The 24,326-nt window shown below is 50.4% G+C and overlaps 2 protein-coding genes across 3 annotated transcripts; one reads left to right on the top strand and one right to left on the bottom strand.

The window, feature by feature from the left end:
* The first annotated feature begins 9,211 nt into the window (after nucleotides 1–9,211).
* Nucleotides 9,212–21,473, top strand: LOC105993018 (F-box only protein 17). Its single transcript, XM_013026150.1, has 6 exons — nucleotides 9,212–9,425; nucleotides 16,502–16,878; nucleotides 17,390–17,501; nucleotides 18,281–18,376; nucleotides 19,464–19,599; nucleotides 20,690–21,473. Exons 2-6 carry the CDS (start codon nucleotides 16,521–16,523, stop codon nucleotides 20,831–20,833), a joined length of 846 nt encoding a protein of 281 aa, XP_012881604.1. The 5' UTR covers nucleotides 9,212–9,425; nucleotides 16,502–16,520; the 3' UTR covers nucleotides 20,834–21,473.
* A 1,052-nt stretch (nucleotides 21,474–22,525) lies between these two features.
* Nucleotides 22,526–24,266, bottom strand: Mrps12 (mitochondrial ribosomal protein S12). 2 transcript variants are annotated; one of them, XM_013026305.1, is made up of 3 exons: nucleotides 24,232–24,255; nucleotides 23,962–24,029; nucleotides 22,526–23,133 (listed from the first exon to the last, which is right to left on the bottom strand). In XM_013026305.1, exons 2-3 carry the CDS (start codon nucleotides 24,008–24,010, stop codon nucleotides 22,763–22,765), a joined length of 420 nt encoding a protein of 139 aa, XP_012881759.1. In that variant the 5' UTR covers nucleotides 24,011–24,029; nucleotides 24,232–24,255; the 3' UTR covers nucleotides 22,526–22,762. The 2 variants fall into 2 exon arrangements, with proteins under 2 accessions (XP_012881759.1, XP_012881758.1); XM_013026304.1 differs by having other exon boundaries at nucleotides 23,962–24,266.
* Nucleotides 24,267–24,326: the final 60 nt, after the last annotated feature.

Here is a 24,326-nt window from a genome sequence, read left to right as displayed (position 1 = left end):
CTGGGTTCGATTCCTCAGCACCACATAAGCAAAAAGAAAAAAGCCAGAAGTGGTGCTGTGGCTCAAGAGGTAGAGTGGTAGCCTTGAGCTGAAGAGCTGAGGGACAGTGCCCAAGCCCAGAGTTCAGGCCCCACAACTGGACCCCAAAAAATAAATAAATAAGAAATCATTTTAAAAAAAATAAAAAAAGAAATCTTTCTCTGCCCTTCATCATTATTATGTATTTATTTGCATCCAGGCAAGTGCTAGATCTGCCACATGGAAACCCCAGGAGTTTGGATCTGGCATCTAAAATTCTGGTTCCATTTCTAGCACTCAGGAGGCTGAGGAAGAAAGATCGCTGAATCAGGGATCTCTTCCCTCAAGGCTAGAGCTCTCTACCACACACCTCTATTTAAGGCTTGTTGGTGGTTCATTGGAGATAAGAATTTCATGGACTTTTCCTGCCTGGGTTGATTTAAAATGACGATCCTCAGATCTCAGCCTCGTGAGTAGATAAAATGACCGGTGTCAGCCACTGGCTCCTGGCCCAAGATGAAAGTTTAAATGAGTTAACTGGGAGGCCTTCCACTGGGATGCCTGATCAAAATAACTGTGGTTGCTGGGCTCCAGGCTTCTTAAACAGAATGTGGAACACTCCCAGGGGTCGGCTGGTATAGACCATGGGGAACTCACCCTGGGCCCTGAGTCATCAAGTGGTGTCAGGTTGGGCTGGATATCCCAAGACAGAAAGAGGAGGTGGGGTGTGGAGAGGAGAAGAAGGGAACCAGGATGAGGGGCTGGACAGTAAGGGGAGTGGAGACCTGGAGAGTGGAGAGGCCAGGACAGTGAGCACCCTAGAAACATGCCCGGGGTCTGGGGGTAGGACTTGGGGAGGTCTGCCAGGTATGGAGCTGAAGGTGGGCTGGGGGTGCCGATCTGAGGACAGACCGGGGATGGAGAGGTGCGGAGACGGCTGACAGCTTCGGGGTTCGAGTGGCCCGCAGGCTCTCAGGTTCCCTGAAGCCTTGATCCTTGCTGACCTGCAGCCCCTGTCTGCGTCTAGGCCCGCCCACCATGGACATCTCTGCCTACTGTGGTCGGGCCACTCGGAATCCCACGCCGGACCCCAACTCCAAAAAGACGTTCAGACTGAGCCAGTTTCCCCCAGAGCTGCTCCTGCCACGTGTCCCCCCCAAAACGCTAGATGCCACCTGGGGTGACGAGACTGGCGCGCCCTGGTGGACGGCCAGGCGCTCTGGCTGCTATCTTGGCCCCAGACCCCAGCGCCACCCGCCGCGCCTTGCTGCCGCTCGTCCGCAGCCGCCTGCGCCCCGCCCGCGACGCCAGGCCGGGTCCTCTAGGCCGCTTCCGCCAGCTGCAACGCACTCAGCAGAACCTCAACCGCAACTCGTGCGGCCCAGGTGGGGCTGCGGGAGCCAAGGGCGCTGAGCCGGTGGGCGGGGCACCAGGGAGCCGGTGGGTGGGGTGTTGAAGGAGCGTGGTTAAAGAGACCCGCCCCTTTGGCGTAATCTTATGCCATTGGAGGGTGGCTTGTGTAGGGGGCGTGGTTGGGTGCGCCTGGGGCGGGGCCCCAGCGAGCTGGCGGGTGGAGTGGTTTGTGGGGGTGGTTAAAACATGGGTGTGGTCACGGACAGATCCTCGGAAGGGATAGGACTGTCGAGGAGCGTGGTTTGAATAAATTAGGGGCGTAATCAGGGGTGTGGCGCCAGGGAGCCGGTGGGTGGGGTGGTGAGTGGGCGGAGTTGAAGGAAGAGTGTGGGCGTGGCCTTGGGTGGGGTGGGTTATTAAAGGGGCACGGTTTGAGGAGCCTGTAGCAGGGACCAAGACCAAGGTGTCAGAGGGTCGGTGGGTGGGGTATTGAAGAGATGTAGCTAAAAGAAGCCTATGAGAGCAGCTACAGGGGCGAGGATTAAAGAGGGGAACGACGGTTGGAGTTAGAGGCGGGGCCTGCAGGGGCGGTGGATGGGGTGTTAAGGGGGCGTGGTTAAAAGGTGCCGAAGGAAAGAGCTAGGGGAGTGATAGAAGCTGGTGGGCGGGGCTAGAGGTAGGGCCTCCAGGAAAGGTGTGGGTGTGGCAAAGGGAGCTGGTGGGAGGGGCTAGGGAAAGAGCTAAGAGGCAGGGGTTGTAGCTATAGGGGTAAAGTGGTGCTGTGGCTCAAGTGGTAGAGCTCTGGCCTTGAACTGAAGAGTGCAGAGACAGCACCCAGGCCCAGAGTTCAAGCCCCAGGACAGACAAAAAAAAAAAAGCTGTTGGGATGGGTTGGGGCAGAGCTGCAATGGAGTAAGTGGGTGGGGTTTAGGGGATGGGGTTATAAAAAGCCAAAACGTGGCAGGACGTCGGTGGCTCAAGCCTATAATCCTAGCTACTCAGGAGGCTGAGAAATTAGGATCGCAGTTCAAAGCCAGCCAGGGCAGGAAAGTCCGTGAAACTCTCATCTCCAATAAACCACTCAGAAAACCGGAAGTGGCGCTGTGGTAGCTGATAGCTGAAGAGCTAAGGGACAGTGCCCAGGCCCAGAGTTCAAGCCCCATGATCGACAAAAAAAAAAAAAAAAAAAGCCAGTGTGGGCACGCATTCAAGTTATGAGTGAAAGGGGCCAGGATGAGGCCTCTGAGGAAGGAGGGGCTAGAAGGAAGCCTATGGGAGGGTTTAGGGGCAGAACCACAAGGAATTAAGTGGGTGTGGCTATAGGTGGGACTGTAGGGAGCCAATAGGAGAGGCTGTGGGCAGGGCTCACGTTCTGGGTGGAGGGCTAGGACCTCACTGAAGCTGTTGGCTTGGCTTGGGCAGAGAGCCTCAAAGGAACTGGTCGATTGGGCAGAGTGAATTTACTGGGATCTTTTGCGTGGATCCCCCCAGAGCGAACCAGCAGCTTTTTCATTTAACAGAAGGCCTCCAGATATGGCTAGATGTGCATAAGGGAGATGGCTGGTTGGTGGAGGAAAACATCACAGCTGTGCCTAGGGCTCCTTCCCAAACCTGCTTCACGATCTCCTTCAGGTGAAGCCCTTCCACCCCCCCCCCCCCCGCCCCGCTCCCCCGCACTCTCCAAGGGCCAAGTCCTTAGTTCAGAAGAGCCAGCCACAAACCCTTCTACCTCCTCAAGAGGCAGATCCTGGACCCAGAGGAGGAAAGAGGGTTTATGGCCAGAACTATCTGAGAGTGGCAGAGTGGTGAGCGTTGGCAGTCCTGCAACCCTTTGAAGAGAGAAATTGAAGGTCAGGTTGCTGACGGAAGCCCTCGTGATTACCAGGAGACACACCTCAAGCCCTTTACTCATCTCCTAAGAAATCTGTTAGAGGACAGCAGCTCAAGTCCACCACACTGGCCTTGGGCCCAACTTTGTCTTGTCTGATTACATGCTTCCTGCCTTAGGTGGCCATACACAGGATTGGCTAAGAACTTTCCTGCTGGAGTCAAACCGCTCAAGTTCAAGTCTCGCCTCTGCAGCCTGGTGGCCTTTGGCACCTGCGTGAAAGGTGTAGTTATGAGTTGTGAGCGCTTGTTACAAATCAAGCACATCCCCTGGGAGTACATAATTCAGTTTCTTCAATATTTCTGGACCTCATAGAAAAGAGATTCAGAAAGGAGAGGTGGTATCCTGAACTTGGTATTAGGTCAAGCTTTGCTGAGCTCTGTTGTGTATGCCTGTAATTCTAGCACTTGGGAGGGTAAGGAAAGAGGATTGTGAGTTGGCAGACAGGCTTGGGCTGCATAATGAGCCTCTGTCTCAAAACAATAATAAAGTTGGGCACTGATGGTTGACACCTCTAATCCTAGCTACTTAGGAGGCTGAGATCTATATTCTTTTTTTTTTTTGTTTTTTCAGTGATAGAGCTTGAACTCAAGACCTTGCCCTTGTTAGGCTGGTGCCTACCACTTTAACCACACACACATGCACACACATGTGCGTGCACGCAAACACACACACACACACACACACACACACACAGCGCTCTCATTTCTTTTACTTTTCAGATAGGATCTTGAATTTTTGCCTGGGACCAGATTGAGGCTGCAGTCCTTCTGCCTGTACCTTGAGAATCTGATAACTTTTTCCCCACAAAGTCCTCAATTTAACATCTTCCCCAAGTCCTTAGAAGCTGTGATTACAGGCATGGGCCACTGTGCCTGGCCCTAATAAAATGTCTTAATTTTTTTATATTTAGTTATTTATGAAATAACACAAAACGTGTGGGGTACCAATCAGTGATGTACACTGTCAGATGGGATTCCAAGGGTCTAGAGATCCCTCTCAGGAAGCTCTTGGAGAAGGACATTCAGGAGATGGGAAGATACCCCAAAAGACAAGTGGTGAGCCCAGGCTTCTTCTTCCCACAGGGGAGGAGCTGAATACACAGTAATTGTATGTTCCAACTTCTTTTCAAGCTTCTAGATGCTCACCGGATTATCACAGACAAATCCTTTGTTTTGCCCAACCCCACTGAATGGTATAACAGCAATATCTACCACCAGGTAAGTCTCTGATGGACTGAAAAGGAATTGGAGAAAGGAATATGGTGGTGATCTCAGATTCCTTCCAAAACTTAGGGGTTTACAAGCAGCAGCAGCAGCCATTTTTATTAATTTTTTCTCCCAGTCCTGGGGCTTGAACTCAGGGCCTGGGTGCTGTCCCTGAGCTTCTTTTTTGCTCAAGGCTAGCACTTTACCACTTGAGCTACAGCACCACTTCTGGCTTTTTTCTGAGTAGTTTATTGGATGTAAGAGTCTCATAGACTTTCCTGCCCAGGCTGGCTTCAAACCATGATCCTCAGATCTCAGCCTGCTGAGTAGCTAGCATGAGTCATTAGCCACCGGTGCCTGGCACATTCTGGATATTTTTCTATCAGCTGTTGCTCCTGGTGTATGGGGGAAATTTCTGATCTGATCCTCAGCTTCAGAGCTGGGATCAAGTCCTGCTCCTGAGGACCAACTAGAGATGTGAAGATAAAATTATCCACGTGGACATTGGAAAAAAAAATAGGATGGTACCTGGAGCCACACCCCCATCCTTAAGAAACACTGATTCTTGTTTATTTCATTTTTATTTTTATTTATTTATTTTTGGGTCTGGTCGTGGGGCTTGAACTCTGGGCCTGGGCGCTGTCCCTCAGCTCTTCAGCTCAAGGCTAGCGCTCTACCACTTGAGCCACAGCGCCACTGCCGGCTTTTTTTCTTTTTGCTTATGTGGTGCTGAGGAATCGAACCCAGGGCCTCAGGCATGCAAGGCAAGCGCTCTACCACTGAGCCAACTTCCCAGCTAAACTGAATATTTTGCCAAAACTGCTTCAGACCTTTGAGTTTGTGTGTGTGTGTGTGTGTGTGTATGTGTGTGTGTGCGCGCGCGCGCATGCGCGCACACATTGACATGTGCACCAGTACTGGGTCTTAAACTTAAGGCTTTGTGTTTTTGCTTGTTTTTTTCATGCAAGGTTGGTGCTCTCCCACTTGAGCCATGCCTCCACTTCCTGCTTTTTTGGGGGGGAGGTGGTTAATTGGAGTTAAGAGTCTCATGGATAAGTCAGGCGCAGGTGGCTCATGCCTGTAATCCTAGCTAGTCAGGAGCCTGAGATCTCAGGATCATGGTTCAAAGCCAGCCCAGGGAAGAAAAGTCCCCATGAGACTCATCTCCAATTAGCCACTCAAAAACAAGTGGCACTGTGGCTCTAAGTGATAGAGAGCTAGTCTTGAGCAAAAGAGCTCCAAGATAGCTCCCGGGCCCTGGGTTCAAACCCCATGACTAACAAAAAAAAAGAGAGACTTTATGAAGACATGGATTTTTCTACCCAGGCTGGATTTAAACCCTAATTCTCAGCTTCCTGACTAGCTAGGATTATAGGCCAGGAGCACCATTGCCCAACTAGGGAATACATTTACCCATGCTGGCTTTGAATGGTGATTCTCAGATCTCAGAATCCAGAGTAGCTTGGATTACAGGTGAGGACACCAGGTGCCCAGCAAAGTAATATATATATATATCATATTATATGTAAAAAATATATGTATATATATATATATATAGAGAGAGAGAGAGAGAGAGAGAGAGAGTAATGGTGCTTGAACTCTGGCCTGGGTGCTATTCCTGAGCTCTTCAGCTCAAGGCAAGCACTCTACCACATTGACCCACATAGCCACTTCCAGTTTTCTGGTGGTTAATTGGAGATAAGGGTCTCATGGACTTTCCTGCCTGAGCTGGCTTTGAACTGTGATCATCAGATCTCAGCTTCCTGAGAAGCTAGGATTATAGGCGTGAGCCATCAGCACCCAGCTAAGGAATATATTTGCTAGTCCTAGGGCTTGAATTTAGGGGCTGGGCACAATCCCTGAGTTTCTTTTGCTCAAGGCTAGCACTCTACCACTTGAGCCACAGCACCACTTCCAGCTTTTTCTGTGTATGTGGTACTGAGGAATCAAACCCAGGGCTTTATGCATGCTAGGCAAGCACTCTACCACTGAGACACATTCCTAGCCCCTAAGGAATATATTATCCATGTTCCTGGATAGAATTTGTGCAGCCCAATCTACCCTCTGGCTATGGAAGGAGGGCTGAGTTAGAGCTCATTTACCTGCAAGACCTGCCCTCCCCGTGTAGTATAGGTGGCAGCTGCTACCCCCTGGGGCTGATGTATGGATGGGCAGGCAGGCCCCTTGCTCTGTCTCCCTCCAGCCATCTTGGGAGCTTGACATCCGATCTTCCTGCCCTTCCTGGGAGGGGACTGAGCTCATGCCTAGTACATACTTAGGCCTTGGATTTCATAGCTAGCAATGGAAACATAATTTTTTTTTTAAATCAGTCTGGCAGTGGATTAGGGCAGGACCATTATCATCCCCCCAAAACCCTCAAAGAATTGTTGTTGCTGTCCCTGCTCATGCTGGCCTGGCTAGGGGACCTGGAATGAAGTAGGCAGGAGCACTCTGGGTGACATTTGATAGTCCTCAGGGGATTTGGCTCTAGCCTGGAGATGGAATACAGAAAGAATGTAAGGGACAGCCAGGCGCTGGTGGCTCATGCCTATAATCCTAGCTACTCAGGAGGCTGAGATCTGAGGATCATGGTTCAAAGCTAGCCTAGGCAGGAAAGTCCATGAGACTCTTATCTCTCCAATAAAAGCCACCAGAAAACCAGAAGTGGTAATGTGGCTCAAGTAGTAGAGAGTCTGTCTGCCTTGAGCTGAAGAACTGAGGGACAGCGCCCAGGCCGAGTTCAAGTCCCATGACTGACAAAAAACAAAAAAAACAAAAAAACAAAGAGTGTAAGGGACAGACCAGCCCATGCCATTCCAGGTCCCATGTTTGCACTACTGAAAAAAGGGTTCAGCAGGGTTGCTTGGTTTTGTTTCATAATTAGACTGCTTTTCATAACTAGAGGTTTGGGATTAGGTTTCCTTCCTAACCCCAAATCCCTAGTCACAAATATCCTTATCTTCCTAGTAATATTGCTCTTGTTAATGATATTGCTCCAGGGCTGGGAAGGTGGCTCAGTGGTAGAGCACTTGCCTTGCATGCATGAGGCCCTGGGTTCAACTCCTCAGCACCTCATAAGCAAAAAGAAAAAAGCCGGAAGTGGCGCTGTGGCTCAAGTGGTAGAGTGCTAGCCTTGAGCTGAAGAGCTGAGGGACAGCGCCCAGGCCCAGAGTTCAGGCCCAACGACCGGACCCCCCCCCCAAAAAAAAATGATATTGCTCCCTTAAGCCAAGCAAGCCTGCTATCCTAGGAAATCAGAGGCTGAGATCTGAGGATCACAGTTGAAAGCAAGCCTGGGCAGGAAAGTCTGTGAGTGGGACTTTTATCTCTAATCAACCAGCGGCAGCAGTAGGAGGATCTGTGTCTGAAGATGGTCCAGACCAAAAAAAGATGAGAGTCTATCTGAGAAACAAGGGCTGGGAGTGTGGTTCAAGTGCAATTCAATCCCCGAAGCAAAGGGGAAAAAATAAAAGAACAATCAGGAATCATTGGTATTAAAGTCACTTTAAGATTAAGAGGATCTGGGGCTGGGAAGGTGGCTCAGTGGTAGAGCGCTTGCCTTGCATGCATGAGGCCCTGGGTTCCATTCCTCAGCACCACATACACTGAAAAAGCTGGAAGTGGGTGCTATGGCTCAAGTGGTGGTGCTAGCCTTGAGCTGAAGAGCTCAGAACAGTGCCTAGGCCCAGAATTCAAGCTCCACGACCAGCAAAAAAAAAAAAAAAATTAAGAGGATCTATCATGGACAATGTTACAAATGAGTTCTATAAATGAACATCTTCCAATATAAATTGTGTAATTGAGTCATTCATTACTTTGGACTTGAAACATGAATAAAAGAGGTTTTCACTGAGTAAATGTTTAAAAGACTGTGAGTGGTTTAATTTATCGTAAACGTTAAGTGCTTAGGCTGGTTTTTGCTTGGGAGAAATTTCTGAGGCGCTTCTAGAAGAAAATTGAACAGTTTCAATTTTGTGAAAGCAGAACATTTCAGGGAGTTTAATTAATTAAGCCGCGAAGTGAGACTTAAAGCTGTTGAAACTGGAGTTGGCTGAACATTAATCAAAGAATCCCCTGAAAGTAGCTGCTGAAATTTCCTAGGTTTATTAATAGAATTAATACTTAGAAGCAGAACCTGAAAGAATAGAGTACAAGAAAAATGATTACTATTATTAGCCAGGGGGCCAAGTGGCTCACACCTGTAATCCCAGCTACTCAGGAGGGGCTTGAGATCTGAGGACCTAGGGTTCAAAGCCAGCAGGGACAGGAACCTGTGTGAGATCCTTATCTTCCAATTAACCAGCAAAAAAAAAAAAAAAAACCCGAAACAAAACAAAAAAACAGAAGCAGAGCTGTGGCTCAAGTGGTAGAGCACCAGCCTTGAACAACTTCAACAACAACAAAAATAACGCAGGGACAGTGCCCAGGCCCTGAGTTTCAAATCAGACCTAGGGAGGACTCACAGCTGAGCCACTGATTGAAGTTAGGCAATTTGAGGTGACAAAGAGAGACTTGAGGGAGGGAGGTGTAGAGGGGGGGGGAAACCGGTCCAGGGCAAGGGGAGGGTCGTTAGGGGAAGGTGGGCCTCACCAGAGGAGGTGGCCAAGCATGTGCCCCAGGGTGGTGGGAGCCTCAGGAAGAACGCCAAGGATGGGAAAGTGGGCGTGGCGCTTGGAGACCACGCCCACAACACGCCCACCGCCGCCCGCCCAGAGCCTGCCCGGCCTCCACCCTCCCACCGCGTCCCGCAGCCTCCACACCCCCCCCCCCCCCCCTGCGCCGTCCTGCAGCCGCTAAGTCCCCGAGAGAGGCCCGGATACTCGGAGTCCCCCACCAATCCCGGATCTCGGGGCTCCCTGGGGCCCGGGCCGATTCCGGGGAGCCCTGCGATTGCCCCCCCCCGAGTACCATTGAGGGAAAGGATCTGAATCCGCCACCACCTCCGAGCAGGCCTCCAGGTGAGCCTCGAGTCCCCGGGTACCCCAGCACCCCTTCCCAGGGCCTTCCACAACCCAGAGCTCTCTAAAGTCCTTTGGAAAACTTCAAGTGTCATTCAAAGGGCTTTGCTAAAAGCAAAACGTGTTTTCTAAAGCCACCGGCCCCCTTTTCCAGGCCCTGGGGTGTATGTGTGTGTGGGAGAGAACCCCGAAACACACAAATCCAAATGCCCCAAACAACACGTGTTCAACTCGGAGCTGCTTTGTGTATTTCTTCTGGCTGGCAAGTTGCAAAAATCTTCCCTCCCAAGAGGGAAAGGGGGAGGGAGGAAAGGAAGAAGGGCGGGAGTGTGTGTGGAGGGAGGGTGGGGGGGGGGCCTCATCTGGGTTTAACAACTGTGGCCGCAACTCTTGGTTTAAATTCTGTTTTTCAAAGTCACCATTGTAACATTCAGGAAAATGTTTTAAAATGTTTTCCGGCTTGTTCCTTCCACGTCAGATCTGGAATTTGAAAAACTAAAAATAAACGTGTGTGTGTGTGTGTGTGTGTGTGTGTGTGTGTTGGCCTTGACCTCAGGGCCTGGGCTCTGTCCCTATAAACGTGTGTGTGTGTGTGTGTGTGTGTGTGCTGGCCTTAACCTCAGGGCCTGGGCTCTGTCCCTGAGCTTTTTCGCACAAGGCTGGCACTCTACAACTTAACCACAGCTCCACTAACAGCTTTTTGGTGGTTAATTGAAGATAAGACTCTCAAGGACTTTCTTGCCTGGGCTGGCTTTGAACCACAATTCCCAGATCTCAGCCTCTTGAGTTGCTAGGATGACAGGTATGAGTCACCAGAACCCACTGGCTTATGGATATACTTTAAAAATAAAACCCTTGGGGCTGGGAAGATGGCTCAGTGGTAGAGTGCTTGCCTTACATGCATGAGGCCAGGGGTTCAATTCCTCAGCACCATATAAGCAGAAAAAGCCACAAGTTGTACTGTGGCCCAAGTTGTAGAGCGCTAGCCTTGAGCTGAAGAGCTGAGGGACAGCACCCAGGCTGAGTTCAGGCTCCATGACTGACAAAAATAATTAAATAAAAAATGAATAAAACTCCTAAGTATATAAACAACATATTATTATCCAATCATGTGGTTGTTAAATCAGTAGAGATGAGCCTGCCTTGACTCCACCCCCTCCATGATTAAAAATAATATAAAACCTCTTAGCTGGGAAGGCAGGGTGGTACATGCCTGTAATCCCAGCTATCCCATTTACTCTGGAGGTAGAGATTGAGGCCACACTGGGCAAAAAGTTAGGGAGACCTCCCTCTCAATCAATGCCCCAAATGTAGTGGTGCAAGTCTGTGATCCTAGCTGTGGAGGAGGAGGTGGGAGACCCTTTTGGAAAAGTAAAGCCTAAAGGGTGAGGGGGTGTGGCTCAAGCGGTACAGTGCCTGTCTAGCAAACATCAGACCCAGAGTGTGAGCCCATACCACCAGTGTATATTAATAAATACATAAATAAATGGAAAAATACCCACAACGGGTGTGGACATACCTCAGTGGTAGAGAGCTTTCCTGGCATGCACAAGGCTCTGTGTGTGTGTGTGTGTGAGAGAGAGAGAGAGAGAGAGAAATATATATATTAAATACATATCTATATTTAAGAAAAAATGGGAAGGGCAGGGACCATGGTTTTTTTTGTTTTGTTTTGTTTTTGTCGATTGTGGGACTTGAACTCTGGGCTTGGGTTCTGTCCTTGTGCTCTTCAGCTCAAGGCGAGCACTCTACTGCTTGAGCCACAGCACCACTTCCAGTTTTCTAGCGGTTTATTGGAGATAAGAGTCTCACGAACTAGGGGCTGGGAAGGTGGCTCAGTGGTAGAGCGCTTGCCTTGCATGCCTGAGGCCCTGGGTTCGATTCCTCAGCACCACATAAGCAAAAAGAAAAAAGCCGAAAGTGGCGCTGTGGCTTAAAGTGGTAGAGCGCTAGCCTTGAGCTGAAGAGCTGAGGGACAGTGCCCAGGCCCAGAGTTCAGGCCCCACGACCGGACCCAAAAAAAAAAAAAAATTAAAAAAAAAAAAGTCTCACGAACTTTCCTGCCCGGGCTGGCTTTGAACCTCGATCCTCAGATCTCAGCCTCCTGAGTAGTTAGGATTACAGGCGTGAGCCAGTGGCGCCCCGGCTTGGGGACCATATATATATATATATTTTTTGGGGGGTCCGGTCCTGGAGCCTGAACTCTGGGCCTGGGCGCTGTCCCTCAGCTCTTCAGCTCAAGGCTAGTGCTCTACCACTTGAGCCACAGCGCCACTTCTGGCTTTTTTCTTTTTGCTTATGTGGTGCTGAGGAATCGAACCCAGGGCCTCAGGCATGCAAGGCAAGCGCTCTACCACTGAGCCACCTTCCCAGCCCCTTAGGGACCATGTTTTAAATGAAAAGAAATTAAGACGATGAGTTGCTTGAGAGCCAGGCACTTAGGCTCACACCTGTAATACTAGCTACTCACGAAGCTGTGATCTAAGGATCACTGTTCAAAGCCAACCCGAGCAGGGAAGTCGGTGAGACTTTTGGTGGTTGTAATTGGTTATAGAGCTCGAACTCAGGGCCTGTGTGCTGTCCCTGAGCTTCTTTGTGCTCAAGGCTAGCACTCTACCACTTTGAGCTACAACACCACTTCCGGTTTTTGAGTGGTTCATTGAGATAAGAGTCTCTGGAAGACTCTTCTGCCTGGGCTGGCTCTGAACTGAGATCCTCAGATTCCAGCCTTCTGAATAGCTAAGATTACAGGCATGAACCACCAGTGAAGGCCTGAAGGAACTCTTTTCATCACCTTAAGAGTATTCCCTGTTATTGGGGTCTTCTACCGTGGGTAAATTTTCGAAGTAAGAATTTTTTCTTTCTTTCTTTTTTTTCTTTTTCTTTTTTGCTAGTTGTAGGGCTTGAACTCAAGGCCTGGGCACTGTCTCTAAGCCTCTTTGTGCTCAAGGCTAGCGCTCTAACACTTGAGCCACAGCGCCACTTCTGGCTTTTACTGTGTATGTGGTACTGAGGAATCAAACTTCATGGGTGCTAGGCAAGCACTCTACCACTCAGCCACATTTCCAGCCCATGTTTTTGTTTTTTCAAATTATTTATATGGCTTCCATGGTGCCTTAGGAACAGCTTTTGTTCCTACACTGCTTTATCTGGCCTTCTCCCCTCCCCACATTCTTGTCATACTTCAGGGTTTCCTGGCCCCCAAATGAAGGCCCCACATGAGCCAGAGCTGCTGCTAATCATAGCCATGGGCTCCTAAAGACAGTTAAGGTTTGCATGGGCCCTCATCAAAGTTTACCAACACTGTGAGTACTGGAGTTGCTACATGTCCACAATCCCTCTCTCCCCTCCCACCTCTCTCTCTTCAGTACTAGGCTTTTTTTTTTGGTCAGTGGTGGAGCTTGAACTCAGGGCCTGGCACTTGCCCCTAACTTTTTCGCTGAAGGCTAGTACTCTACCACTTTGAGGTGCAGCACCACTTCCGGTTTTCTGGTCCTTCATTGGAGATTAGAGTCTCACAGACTTTCTTGCCGGGGTTGGCTTTGAGAAACAATGCTAGGGTTACAGGCATAAACCACTGGTGCCCCACTCCTAGGGTTTTTCTGTTTATTTGTGTTAGTCCTGGGGCTTGAACCTAGGAACTGGGCACTGTCCCTTAACTTTTTTTGTTTGTTTGTTTGTTTATGGGGCTTGAACTCTGGGCCTAGGCGCTGTCCCTCAGCTCTTCAGCTCAAAGCTAGAGCTCTACCATTTGAGCTACAGCACCACTTCCAGTTTTATGGTGGTTTATTGGAGATAAGAGTTTCATGGACTTTCCTGCCCAGGCTAGCTTTGAACTGCAATCCTCAGATCTCACCCTCCTGAGTAGCTAAGATTATAGGCATGAGCCACCGATGCCCATTTTGTCCCTTAGCTTTTTCAAGGTTGGCCTTCTATCATTTGAGCCACAGTTTCACTTCTGGCCTTTTCCTGGTCAATTGGCAGTAAGAGAGTCTCACGGACTTTCCCACCTGGGCTGGCTTTGAATTAGTGATCCTCAGATCTCAGCCTCCTGATCAGCTAGCATTACAGATGTAAACCACTGGCACCCGGCTTCTGTGTACAATCCTTCAAAGATTGTCAATGCCAAGCATGACTCTCATTCATTCCTGTTGGAACACAACTGGATTGACCAGGATAAAAACTGTGGGCCATTTCCTGTCACCCAAGAATTCCACTCCTATATGCTCACTCAAGAGAAATGTAGACCTATGTCCACATACACATTTGTACAAGATCGATCATAATTCTTTATTCATAATAGCTCCAAACTGGGAACAAACCAAATACTCATCATGAGAAGTGAATGAACACATTGTAATTTAGCTGTTGGATGGAATACTACTCAGCAAGGAAAAAAGAAAGGAATGAACTTCTGAAAGATACATCTAACAATGTGGATGAATCACGCAGACATTATGCAGAAGGAAGGAAGTGAGGTTGGGAAAATACATGCTCTAGTTCGTCATTCAGGGCCCAATCAGGAAACTGAAAGCATACAGTCATCTGAAATTAGAATGTTGAAATAAAGTAACTAATTTAAGAGGATTTGAGGAAAGGGATTGGCTGCTACAAAATAATGAGCGCATCAGGTATAATGCTGAGTGTGGTGGCAGCTGCCTGCAGTCTTGGCTACTTGGGAGATCAAGACAGGAGCAAAGAGTTTGGGGCCAATCTAGAAAACATAAACCCCAAAAGAAAAAGCAATTACACCGTTCCTTGTTCTGAGATTGGAAAGGACAGAATCAGGCTGAGATCCTGACTTTGCTAGAGAAGGCTTAGGCAACTGCACCAAAGGACCAAAGAAACCACGTGATGGAATATGCTGGAAGCCTGCTCTCTAAGAGGAGGTCCGGAAAAACGTTGCAGCTGTGATGTGCTGCTGCCGCCTGCTACTTATTGCAGAAGCCAGGTGCTGGAGAAACTTGTCCATGCTGCAGAAACCTCAGCCTGAAGCAGTTAGGATCATGGTTGGATCTAGGCTGGGGAAACAACTGCCCAGAAGCCCAGTCCCTGCCTCTGGCTCCCTCTACTGTATAAAAATGGTACTGCGACAGCTTGCTGAGGAAAAACACTTAAAGGGCCCTGCTCCAATTTCCAGGGCTTTTTTTTTTTTTTTTTTTTAACAGTGAAGCTATAAAGTGATGACTTGTACAACTCTAATAATTACACTTAGAGCCAAGCATGGTGAATCATACCTGTAATCTCAGCACTGAGGGGGAGACTGAGACAGGAGGATCAGGAGCTCAAAACCAGCCTGAGATGTATAGCAAGAGCTTGGTTAGATTTTGTTATTATTGTTGTTTTTGCCAGTCCTGGGATTTGAACTCAGGGCCTGGGCACTGTCCCTGAACTTCTGAGCTTCTTTTGCTCAAGGCTAGCACTCTACCACTTGAGCTACAGCTCCACTTCCAGCTTTTGGTTTATGTGGTACTGTGGAATTGAACCCAGGGCTTCATGCTTCATGCATGCAAGGCAAGTACTCTACCACTAAGACACATTCCCAGCACCCCTATGCCCCCCCCGTTTTTTTTTCTCCTTGTTCTGTTCCTGGGGCTTGAACTCAGGGCCTGTGAGCTAGCTGTCTCCTAGCTTTTTCACTCAAAGCTGGTATCCAGCCACTAAAGCCACTCCTCCACTTCTGTCTTTTTTGGTGGTTAAATTGGAGATAAGAGTCTCACAGACATTCCTGCCAGAGTTGGCTTCAAACCATGATCCTCAGATCTCAGTCTCCTGAGTAGCTAGGATTATAGGCATGCCCACTGACACCCAGCTGAGACTGTTTAAGGATATTGAATTTATAGGAGCAGAAAGCAAATCAGTGGTTGCCTTGGGCTGACTAGGAAGGGGAGAAGCTTTTGGAGGAAAGGTAATGTCCATGTCTTAAGAGATTAGAACTCATTGTACACATCTCATTGTACTCATTGTACATGTGCACATCTATTTTTTTGTCGGTTGTGGGGCCTGAACTCTGGGTCTGGGCACTGTCCCTCAGCTCTTCAGCTCAAGGCTAGTGCTCTACCACTTGAGCCACAGCACCACTTCCAGCTTTTTCTGCTTATGTAGTCTGAGGAATGGAACCAGGGCCTCATGCATACAAGACAAGTACTCTACCACTGAGCCACATTCCCAATCCACATGTGCACATCTTATTGGTCCAGACAGGCCCAGTGGGACCAGCTCCATGCTTTTCTTTTCTTTTTTTTTTGCCAGTCATGGGGCCTGAACTCTGGGCCTGGGTGCTGTCCCTCATCTCTTCACCTCAAGGGTAGCGCTCTACCACTGGAGCTACAGCGCCACTTCTGGCTTTTTCTGCTTATGTGGTGCATGCAAGGCAAGCACTCTACCACTGAGCCACCTTCCCAGCCTCCATGCTTTTCTTACTTGATTGTTCTGCCTCGGAGAATTAAGGTGGAATGAGTATCTCAGTATGCTTTGTGGTAGCTAGTCACTGAAGGGTGTATGTATGTATGTTTGTACGTATGTTTATATTTATGTATTTATTGTTCAGGTTCTGGGGCATGAGCTCAGGGGCTGGGCACTGTCCCTGAGCTTTTTCTCTCAAGGCTGGCATTACCACTTGAGCCACAGCTCCATTTCCAGCTTTTTTGGTGGGTAATTGGAGATACATGTGAGACTCTCATGGACTTTTCTTCCATCCTCATATCCAGCCTCCTAAGTAGGATAACAGCTGTGAGGCCAGTAAAAGTATCTTTTAAGTTGCTTCTTAACAAATCTTCAGATGTTCATGGTCAGTAAAGTGCTCAAATAGATGGTTAATAAATTGCTCAGATAGAAACTGATTGGCCTGCTGGGGACAGAGAGACATTGGAGAGGGGGCTTTTGCCAGTAGAAGGGGAGAAGCAGAAGATCGATCGCTCTCTCTCCTCTCTCTCAACCATTGCTCACGGCCAGATGAGTCAGGTCCGTGGCTCTATAGACCACGGCACCCCATCCGGTGGCCCGAGAACCTGCTGGAGAGGCCAAGTGACCATGGGCAGCCCGCGCTGACCCGCCCACCCTTCTCCATTCTGCAGGACCCCGGCGGCCGGGACGATGGGCGCCGGGCCCTCGCTGCGGCGGCAGCAGCGGCCGTCCATGGAGCCGCCGGTGGCCCTGGACTCGCTGCCCCCAGAGCTGCTGGTGCAGGTGCTGAGCCACGTGCCGCCTCGCGCCCTGGTGACCCGCTGCCGCCTGGTGTGCCGAGCCTGGCGCGATGTGGTGGACGGCCCCTCCGTGTGGCTGCTGCAGCTTGCTCGAGACCGCAGCGCCGAGGGCCGCGCGTTCTACGCCCTGGCCCAGCGCTGCCCGTCCCAGGGCGAGGACCAGGAGGAGTTCCCGCTCTGCGCCCTGGCGCGCTTCTGCCTGCGCGCGCCGCTGGGCCGCAACCTCATCTTCAATTCCTGCGGCGAGGGTGGAGCCTGGGGAGGGGGGGCGGGGCTGGGGAGGGCGATGAGGGGCGGTGGATGGGCGTGGTCAACTCTTGGAGCGATGTGACCAATAGGAGGAGTCGGGGGCTCAGCCTAGTGGAGTGGGCGTGTCCATCCCTGTAGAGATAAGCAATCGGAAGGGCCAGGGGTGCAAGCTGTGTGTGGGGGCCTAGCGGACTCCAGGAAAGATGTCACTAATGAGAGGAGCCTGGTGGATCAGGTTGAATGAGTGGGCGTGGCCAGCCCTAGAGAGAGAACCAGTGGAAGGAGCCAATGGGTGAGCAAGCAGAGTGGGCGGGGCACTGCAGGGGGTGGAGTCTGGCGCCGGATGGAACTACTGGGTCCAGGATCTGGTCTTGGTTATCGGGTACACAGGATGCTAGGAAGCCTCGAGGAGGATTGGGGAGAAGCCTGTGGGTGAGGCAGATGGGGAGCGCTGTTGAGGGAGTTTGGCAGGCGGTGTTTGTCTTATCTTCAAACTTCTTGTGTTTTCAGAGGGCTTCAGAGGCTGGGAGGTGGAGCACGGTGGGAATGGCTGGGCCGTGGAAAAGAACTTGACACTCGTACCAGGGGCTCCTTCTCAGACCTGCTTTGTGACTTCCTTCGAGTGAGTGTCTTATCCTCATGCCTGGGGTAAGGGTCCTACTTTTGGGTTCGAATATTTGCTTTTACCTCCCTTCCTTTCACCTTCCTCCTTCATTCAGCAAATACTTGTCGAGGGTCTGTCAGACATCTGGATCCTGGCACTGTTTTGTATGCCAGAGGTACAAGGGAAGATTGACAGCTTATTTCTGTGGTTTTTTTTCCTTTCCTCTCTGGTACTGTCAATTGAACTCAGAGTGCTGAACTACTTGACTGATACTTCTGGCCCCTGGCAATTTTTTGTTTAATTTTGCTATGCAGAAGCTTTTTAATTTGATGAAGTCCCCAATCCTGTGTCCTTTTATTTTGAGGGATACAGCAGTCCCTTGGAACAGACCAAGAAGAAAATTAATACATAGATTTTCCTCTCTTTCCTCCCTCTCATCTCTGCCAGAGCTTGCCATTGGCTGACCCATCAGGAAACAGAGGGAAGGGAGACCAGGTCATTTAGGCCATGCCTGTGCTTTGGAAGCTTTTTAAACTCTCTGCTCACTGTGTCCTCCTCTATCTGTATTCACATCTGGGTCCCCACATACATCAGAGGCAGGTAAACATGGAAGTCGGCCTCTAGGAGTGAGAGCAGGGATAGGAAAGGGGATCCAAGAAGCCACGGGAAGATGCACCATGTTCTTGTCCTACACAGCAAGTCCTGAGTGGCTCCTTTAGACAGAGTGATCAGGCTTCTGGAGGAGGTGATTTTTGGCGGTGAATGAATACCTGGATTAAGCACAGCTCTCTTCCCAGATGGTGTTTCAAGAGGCAGCTTGTAGACCTAGTGATGGAAGGGGTATGGCAGGAGCTGCTGGATAGCGCCCAGATCGAAATCTGCGTGGCTGACTGGTGAGAAGCAACAGCAGTACGTTGCTGTGGGGGCTCAGCTCCATCCCCTACCAGCATCTTGGTACTGAACTAATACTGAGCACCTTTTATGGGGGAAGTGCTGGTGAGTGCCCAGCCAGGGAGGGGAGGAACCTTGGTGACCCCAGAGCCCCACCCCACACTCCTCTTCACCCCTTCCCAGCAGGCAAAGCGTCCCCCCCCTCCCATTGTCCACAGGGCTACTCACTGTCTTGATAGTTATTACCTAGGCTCAGCAGAGACTGTGAAGGCTTGAGGATTCCAAGACTTCTAAAAGGTCAAAACCACTATGCCCTGAAAATTGACGCTCCAAGGGGCACAGCTGGGGTGGAGGAGTGGCTTCAGAGCTTAGGATGAGCTTCCAACAAGCTCCCTTCTTCCAGTGCCTGCAGGAGCATCCCCAAAGCATTTTTTTCCTTGAACTCTGGTTACTTCTGCAGATCACCAAGCTTCCCTACCCCACTCCATGAGTATGAGGTCCTGCTCCAGAGGGCCTTATGGACTGTCCCCTGAGTTAGCGGTCCAGGATCTGTGAAGCTCCTCCCCTGGGTGTGCCCCCCCATGCTATACCACGCCCCCTGGCAGCCATCCAATGTCTGAGGCCTCTCTGCTGGGTGTGGCTCCACCCAAAGTCATACCCCTTAATCTAATCATCCAATGTCTACAAGGCTCCTCCCCTGAGGGCGGCCCCACCCAGAGCACCATAGCCACTCAAGAGTCTAGCCATCCAATGCCTGTCAAGTTCCTCCCTTGGGCGTGGCCCCACCCCATAGCGCCTCAGCCACGAGCCCAGACATGGCCATCCAGTGCCAGCCAGATTCCTCCCCTGAGAGACAGCTCTGCCCCACAGCGGGGGCTGTCCCCTAATCAAGCTTCCCAGGCTTATCTCCCCACTCTGCCCCACCTCCTAGGACCAAGGTCTGCACCTCAGAGGTACTTAGAACTCACCAAATGTAGTTAGGTAGGGCCTTCATTCTCATTCAGAAAAGCCCAACCCTCAGCCTACCTCCTCCCAACCCAGAGAGCTGGCTGGGTGGCAGGGGCACCCAGGCTCACTGCCGCCTGGCAGGTGGGGTGCCCGAGAGAACTGCGGCTGCATCTACCGACTTCGCGTCCGCCTCCTGGACATGTACGAAAACGAAGTGGTCAAGTTCTCGGCCTCACCCAACCCCGTCCTTCAGTGGACTGAGAGGAGCTGCAGACAGGTGGGTCTGGAGAGCCTTGCTTGCTTATCCCTGGCCAACTTGCTCATCCCTGACCCACTCCTCAGGCCCCCTCCCATCCTGTCACCTTTCTGGGCCCAGATCCTGGCTCTCATCAGTGCTGGGTATCTCTAGTAATAGCTCTGCTGATTGTCCAGTCTTTAATTGCATGACAGATTCATTGTTTTACTAAAACAACCCAGGTGTTCAACATTTATTAACTGCTGTGTATGCGGAACACTGCTAAAAGTGTTGGAATGCATTGGTAAACTAAAGCCTGTCTCCATTCTTAAGTTGAAGAAACAGAGGCAAATGGAGGGCAGCAAATGATTAAGGTCACAGTTAGGTGCACAGGGCTCCATCCAAGTCCAGGCTGGCTCCCAAGCTTGTTGTTGTCATGACTACTTGAGATAAACTTTTCCATGGCTTCTTGTTTCCACTCTTGCTCTCCTTCGCTCACTACCCCCAAAACACAGATACAGCATCCAAAAGATCCCATTTAAAAAACAAAAAGGCCACAGTATCATGTGGGGCTGGGCATGATGGCTCCTGTCTATAATTCCAGCTACTTGAGTGTGGAGGAAGGAAGATCATAGTCTGAAGCTGGTCTGGGCAAAAGTAAAATCCTAGCCAGGCACTGGTGGCTCATGCCTGTAATCCGAGCTACCCAGGAGGCTGAGATCTGATGATCACAGTTCAAAGCCAACCCAGGCAAGAAAGTCCTTGAGTCTTTTATCTCCAATAAACCACCAGAAAATCAGAAGTGGCGCTGTGGCTCAAAAGGTAGAGCACTAGCCTTGAGCTGAAGAGCTCAGGGACAGTGCCCAGGCCCAGAGTTTAAGCCCTACAACTGACAAAAGAAAAAAAAAGTAAATAAGCAAGGGCTGAGGGAGGGAGGGTTGTGGTTCAAGTGATAAAGAATCTGCCTAGTAAGTGCAAGGCCTTGAGTTCAAATACTTGCACTGCCCAAATAACAAAACCTTACAACTTTCTCATCACCACCTGTTATGCAACCACAGGGGAAATAAAGGGGCTTTTGCTGCTGATCTCTTTTACAATGAAGAGAATTTCACAGGTTCTCCCTCTCCCATAGGTCTCTCACGTCTTTACCAACTTTGGCAAGGGCATCCGCTATGTGTCCTTCGAGCAGTACGGCAGAGACACACGCTCCTGGGTGGGGCATTATGGAACCCTAGTGACCCATTCCAGTGTCAGGGTCAGGATCCGTTTGTCTTAGCCTTTTGGGACCCACTGCCCCACCCTGATGGACCATCATCAGAATCAAGCATGGCTTTACAGCCCAGAACATGACATTCTACATGTCCCATGTACCCCATTTGCTGCTGCTTCAGCATGGTGACCTTCGTGTTGTGTGACAAACAAGGACCAACCAGGCAATGGGTAGCTTCCTCCTCTTCCCAGAGGAAGGAAAGTCATATGACTGGGACATTTCTTTGATTCCTGGGCCTGGAAGTTGTTTCCTAGGGGTCAGTGGGGGTAGGTTGAGGCAAGAAATCAAGGCTAGCCGGGCATGGTGATACATGCCTGTAGGCCCAGCACTTGAGGATCTGGGAGCTTTGAGGCCAAGTTGGATTACATAGTACAAAGTCTTTGGGATTTAGCTGTGGGGTCTAGTACCTGGCCACCTCTGGGCAATGTCTGTGTTCACTGCTCCAGTACCTCCTCTTTGACCAGATTGGTACTGTGTCTCAGAGACCAGATTCTCCCTCACCTCCTGCCAGGAAATAATACCATCCTTTTTTGCCCTGTATCCCATCCTCCCAGAGCAAGGTATGCTGTTAGGGGAGGCTCACCTCCCCTCCTTTCTGCCCAGCTGGGCATGGCCAAGCAACTAGCTTAATAAAATTGGTGCTAAATATGAAGCAACGGCCAGCTTTTATCTGTAATTAGTGTGCTTTGCCTCCAGCCCAGGTGATTGTCCTCTAAGACCAGATAGTTCTCAAGTTTACAATCAGGAAGTCAGGCTTCATGCTGATCTGGGAGAGATGGAGGCTAGCTCCCCAAACATAATGATGGCTATGATACACAAAGGGACTCCAAGGCCAGTCCTTAGGGGTCTTCCTGGTACAATGTCATCCAGACCCCCCTCCTCCCCCAGGTCACCAGCCAGTAAGCAGAGGACCACAGTGGGCAGCAGAACTCAGTGCCAGATGCACAACTCCTACAGTTTCTTACAATGTGGTCAAGTCCAGGATTACAAGAGGCCAGGATTACTATGGAAGCTATTTTCCAGGGGAGAAACCAGCTCACAAGGGGAAGCATACAGCCCAATTACAAGGTAATCAGGGGAGCAGAGCTGAGACTTGAACCTAGTTGTGTGTGATAATATCCAAGAACAGGGCCAGCCATGATGGCATATACCTATAATCTCTGCACTCCAGAGGCTGAGACACCTTGGGTTACAACTAAAAACCCTGCCTCACCAGACACTGGGTGCCTGTGGCTAAGCCTCACTATTCAAGAGGCTTGAGATCTGAGGATCATGGTTCCAAGTCAGCCCCAGGCAAGAAAGTGTGAGACTTTTACCTCCAATTAACCACTAAAAAGAGGGAGAGCTGTGGCTTAAGTGGCAGAGCCTTGGGAAGAAAAGTTCAGAGATAGCACCCCCCAGGCTCTAAGTTCAAGCTCCAGGACCAATACACACCAAACAAAAAACATACGAACAAAGCCCTCAGGCCTAAATCAGACACCCCTCGATCCTTTCAATAACCCCCTCTAGGTTAGTTACAATTTTCCAGATGGCCATGGCTTTGAGGTAGGGCTTTATTTGGCCCCGCCCTTCACCTGTGGGATGGGTCCAGGCCACAAGGCATGGAAATGCTTTTCACCAAACTCCACAGCCACTGCCAGTGGAACTTTTTTGGAAGAAACAGCAGAGGTCACAAGAATACTGCACAAGGAATTGACAGCTCTGGTGACATGTTTATTAGACCGTGGGCTCAGATGCTGGCAGAAAAGTGGCCTGTCCCAGAAAAAGAAATTGTCCATGCCCCCAACACAGAAGCTGTGGCTGTTGGAAGTGGGGCCTTCTTTTCCAATTCATCCCCAGAGTCTCAGCAGGCTAATGCCAGTCCTGATGATGAATCACCAATGGAGTATGAACCCATGAGTAAGATTGGCCACGCAAACCAACACGTTGCCCGCATTACTTCTTCTTCTGCACATGGCCACAGTCGTACTTGCCCCGCACCACTTTGAGCTTGACTCCAGGCAGGTCCTGGGTGCGGCCACCTTCCACCAGGACCACCTGGTGCTCCTGCAGGGTGTGGCCCTCCCCGGGGATGAAGCAGACAGCCTCTTGGCCAGTGCTGAGTCGGACTCGACAGCACTTGCGGTTGGCTGAGTTGGGTTTCTTGGGCTTGCGGATGAAAGTGCGCAAAACCACGCCTTTCACCTGTGGCCGTCCCTCTGTGGGCCCAAGTCGCTGAGGTGGCCTCTTAGGGGGCCCCAGACGATGCATCTGGTTCAGGGTAGCCATGCAGCGTGTGACCCAGAACCGGGGAACCAGGGCCAGGCCTGGAGAGACACAATGGAAGGGCAGAACAAGGTGATTATTCCAGGCACAAATAAGAGCATTTGCAGTGGCTATGTGACAATGGCTCATGCCAGTCATCAGTGATCTGAGGATCACTGTTCCAACCCAGCCCAGGCAGGAAAGTCCCTGAAATTCTTATCTCTAGTTAGCCAGCAAAATCCTGGAGCTGTGGCTCAAGTGGTAGAGTCCAAGACTTACCACTAGTCTGCACACATGCGCTCCAGCATGCACGCGTGCACACACACAAACAGACCCCTCCCCCCTCCAAACCCAAGATCTCTTCATTGTCAGGCAGGCCCTCTAGCCCTTTGAGTCATGCTCTAGCTTTTTTTTTTTGGGGTCCAGTTGTGGGGCCTGAACTCTGGGCCTGGGCGCTGTCCCTCAGTTCTTCACCTCAAGGCTAGTGCTCTACCACTTGAGCCACAGCGCCGCTTCCGGCTTTTTTCTTTTTGCTTATAGTGGTGCTGGGGAATCAAACCCAGGGCCTCATGCATGCAAGGCAAGCACTCTACCACTGAGCCACCTTCCCAGACCCTATTTGTATTGTTTTTGAGACAGTGTTGTTAACTTAGCCAAGGCTGGCCTTTATTGCCTCCCCCTAATAGCTGTGATTACAGCCATGCACCACTATGCTCAGTCCAGGAGAAATATCTAAGAAGTCAATCTATTCCAGAAGTGCCTGGCACATAGATGGAAAATACCACTCGAATAGGTGACTAAAACACCTTTGCTTGGGGAAATCTCAGCCAGGGAGGTATCTCATACTCAGTGAAGGTACAGAATCGTTTCGGCAGCCCAAACCCACTTACCGTGAGTTAGGGACGTGTGGAGACCACGGAGAAGACCAGGCCAGGGCATCCCGCTACCTGGGGCGTCTCTGTTAGGGGACAACAAACTCAGAAAGGAAGAGAGGTCAAATCCTCCCCGTCCCACTCTCAGATTTCTGGTGAAAGGTAAGGAACTTTCTTGTAAGAGTCTAATTGCAACCCTCAATCGATGCTCTGGAGTACACAGGACACGACTGTCCTCGCCCCCAGGAAGTAAAAGAAACGCGGGAGCCGGAGGGAAGCTCCTCCGACCTCTACCACCCCAGCAGGATCTACAGACACGCTGATTCCTGTGTCCAGTCCCTTCCGGGAGTTCTCTGAACACGGATTGGCTATTTCTTTATCTG

Source organism: Dipodomys ordii, unplaced genomic scaffold, assembly GCF_000151885.1.
Source record: "Dipodomys ordii isolate 6190 unplaced genomic scaffold, Dord_2.0 Scaffold92, whole genome shotgun sequence".
In the NCBI taxonomy this organism is placed as follows: Eukaryota; Metazoa; Chordata; class Mammalia; order Rodentia; family Heteromyidae; genus Dipodomys; species Dipodomys ordii.
This window is presented reverse-complemented; position numbering and strand designations above follow the sequence as displayed.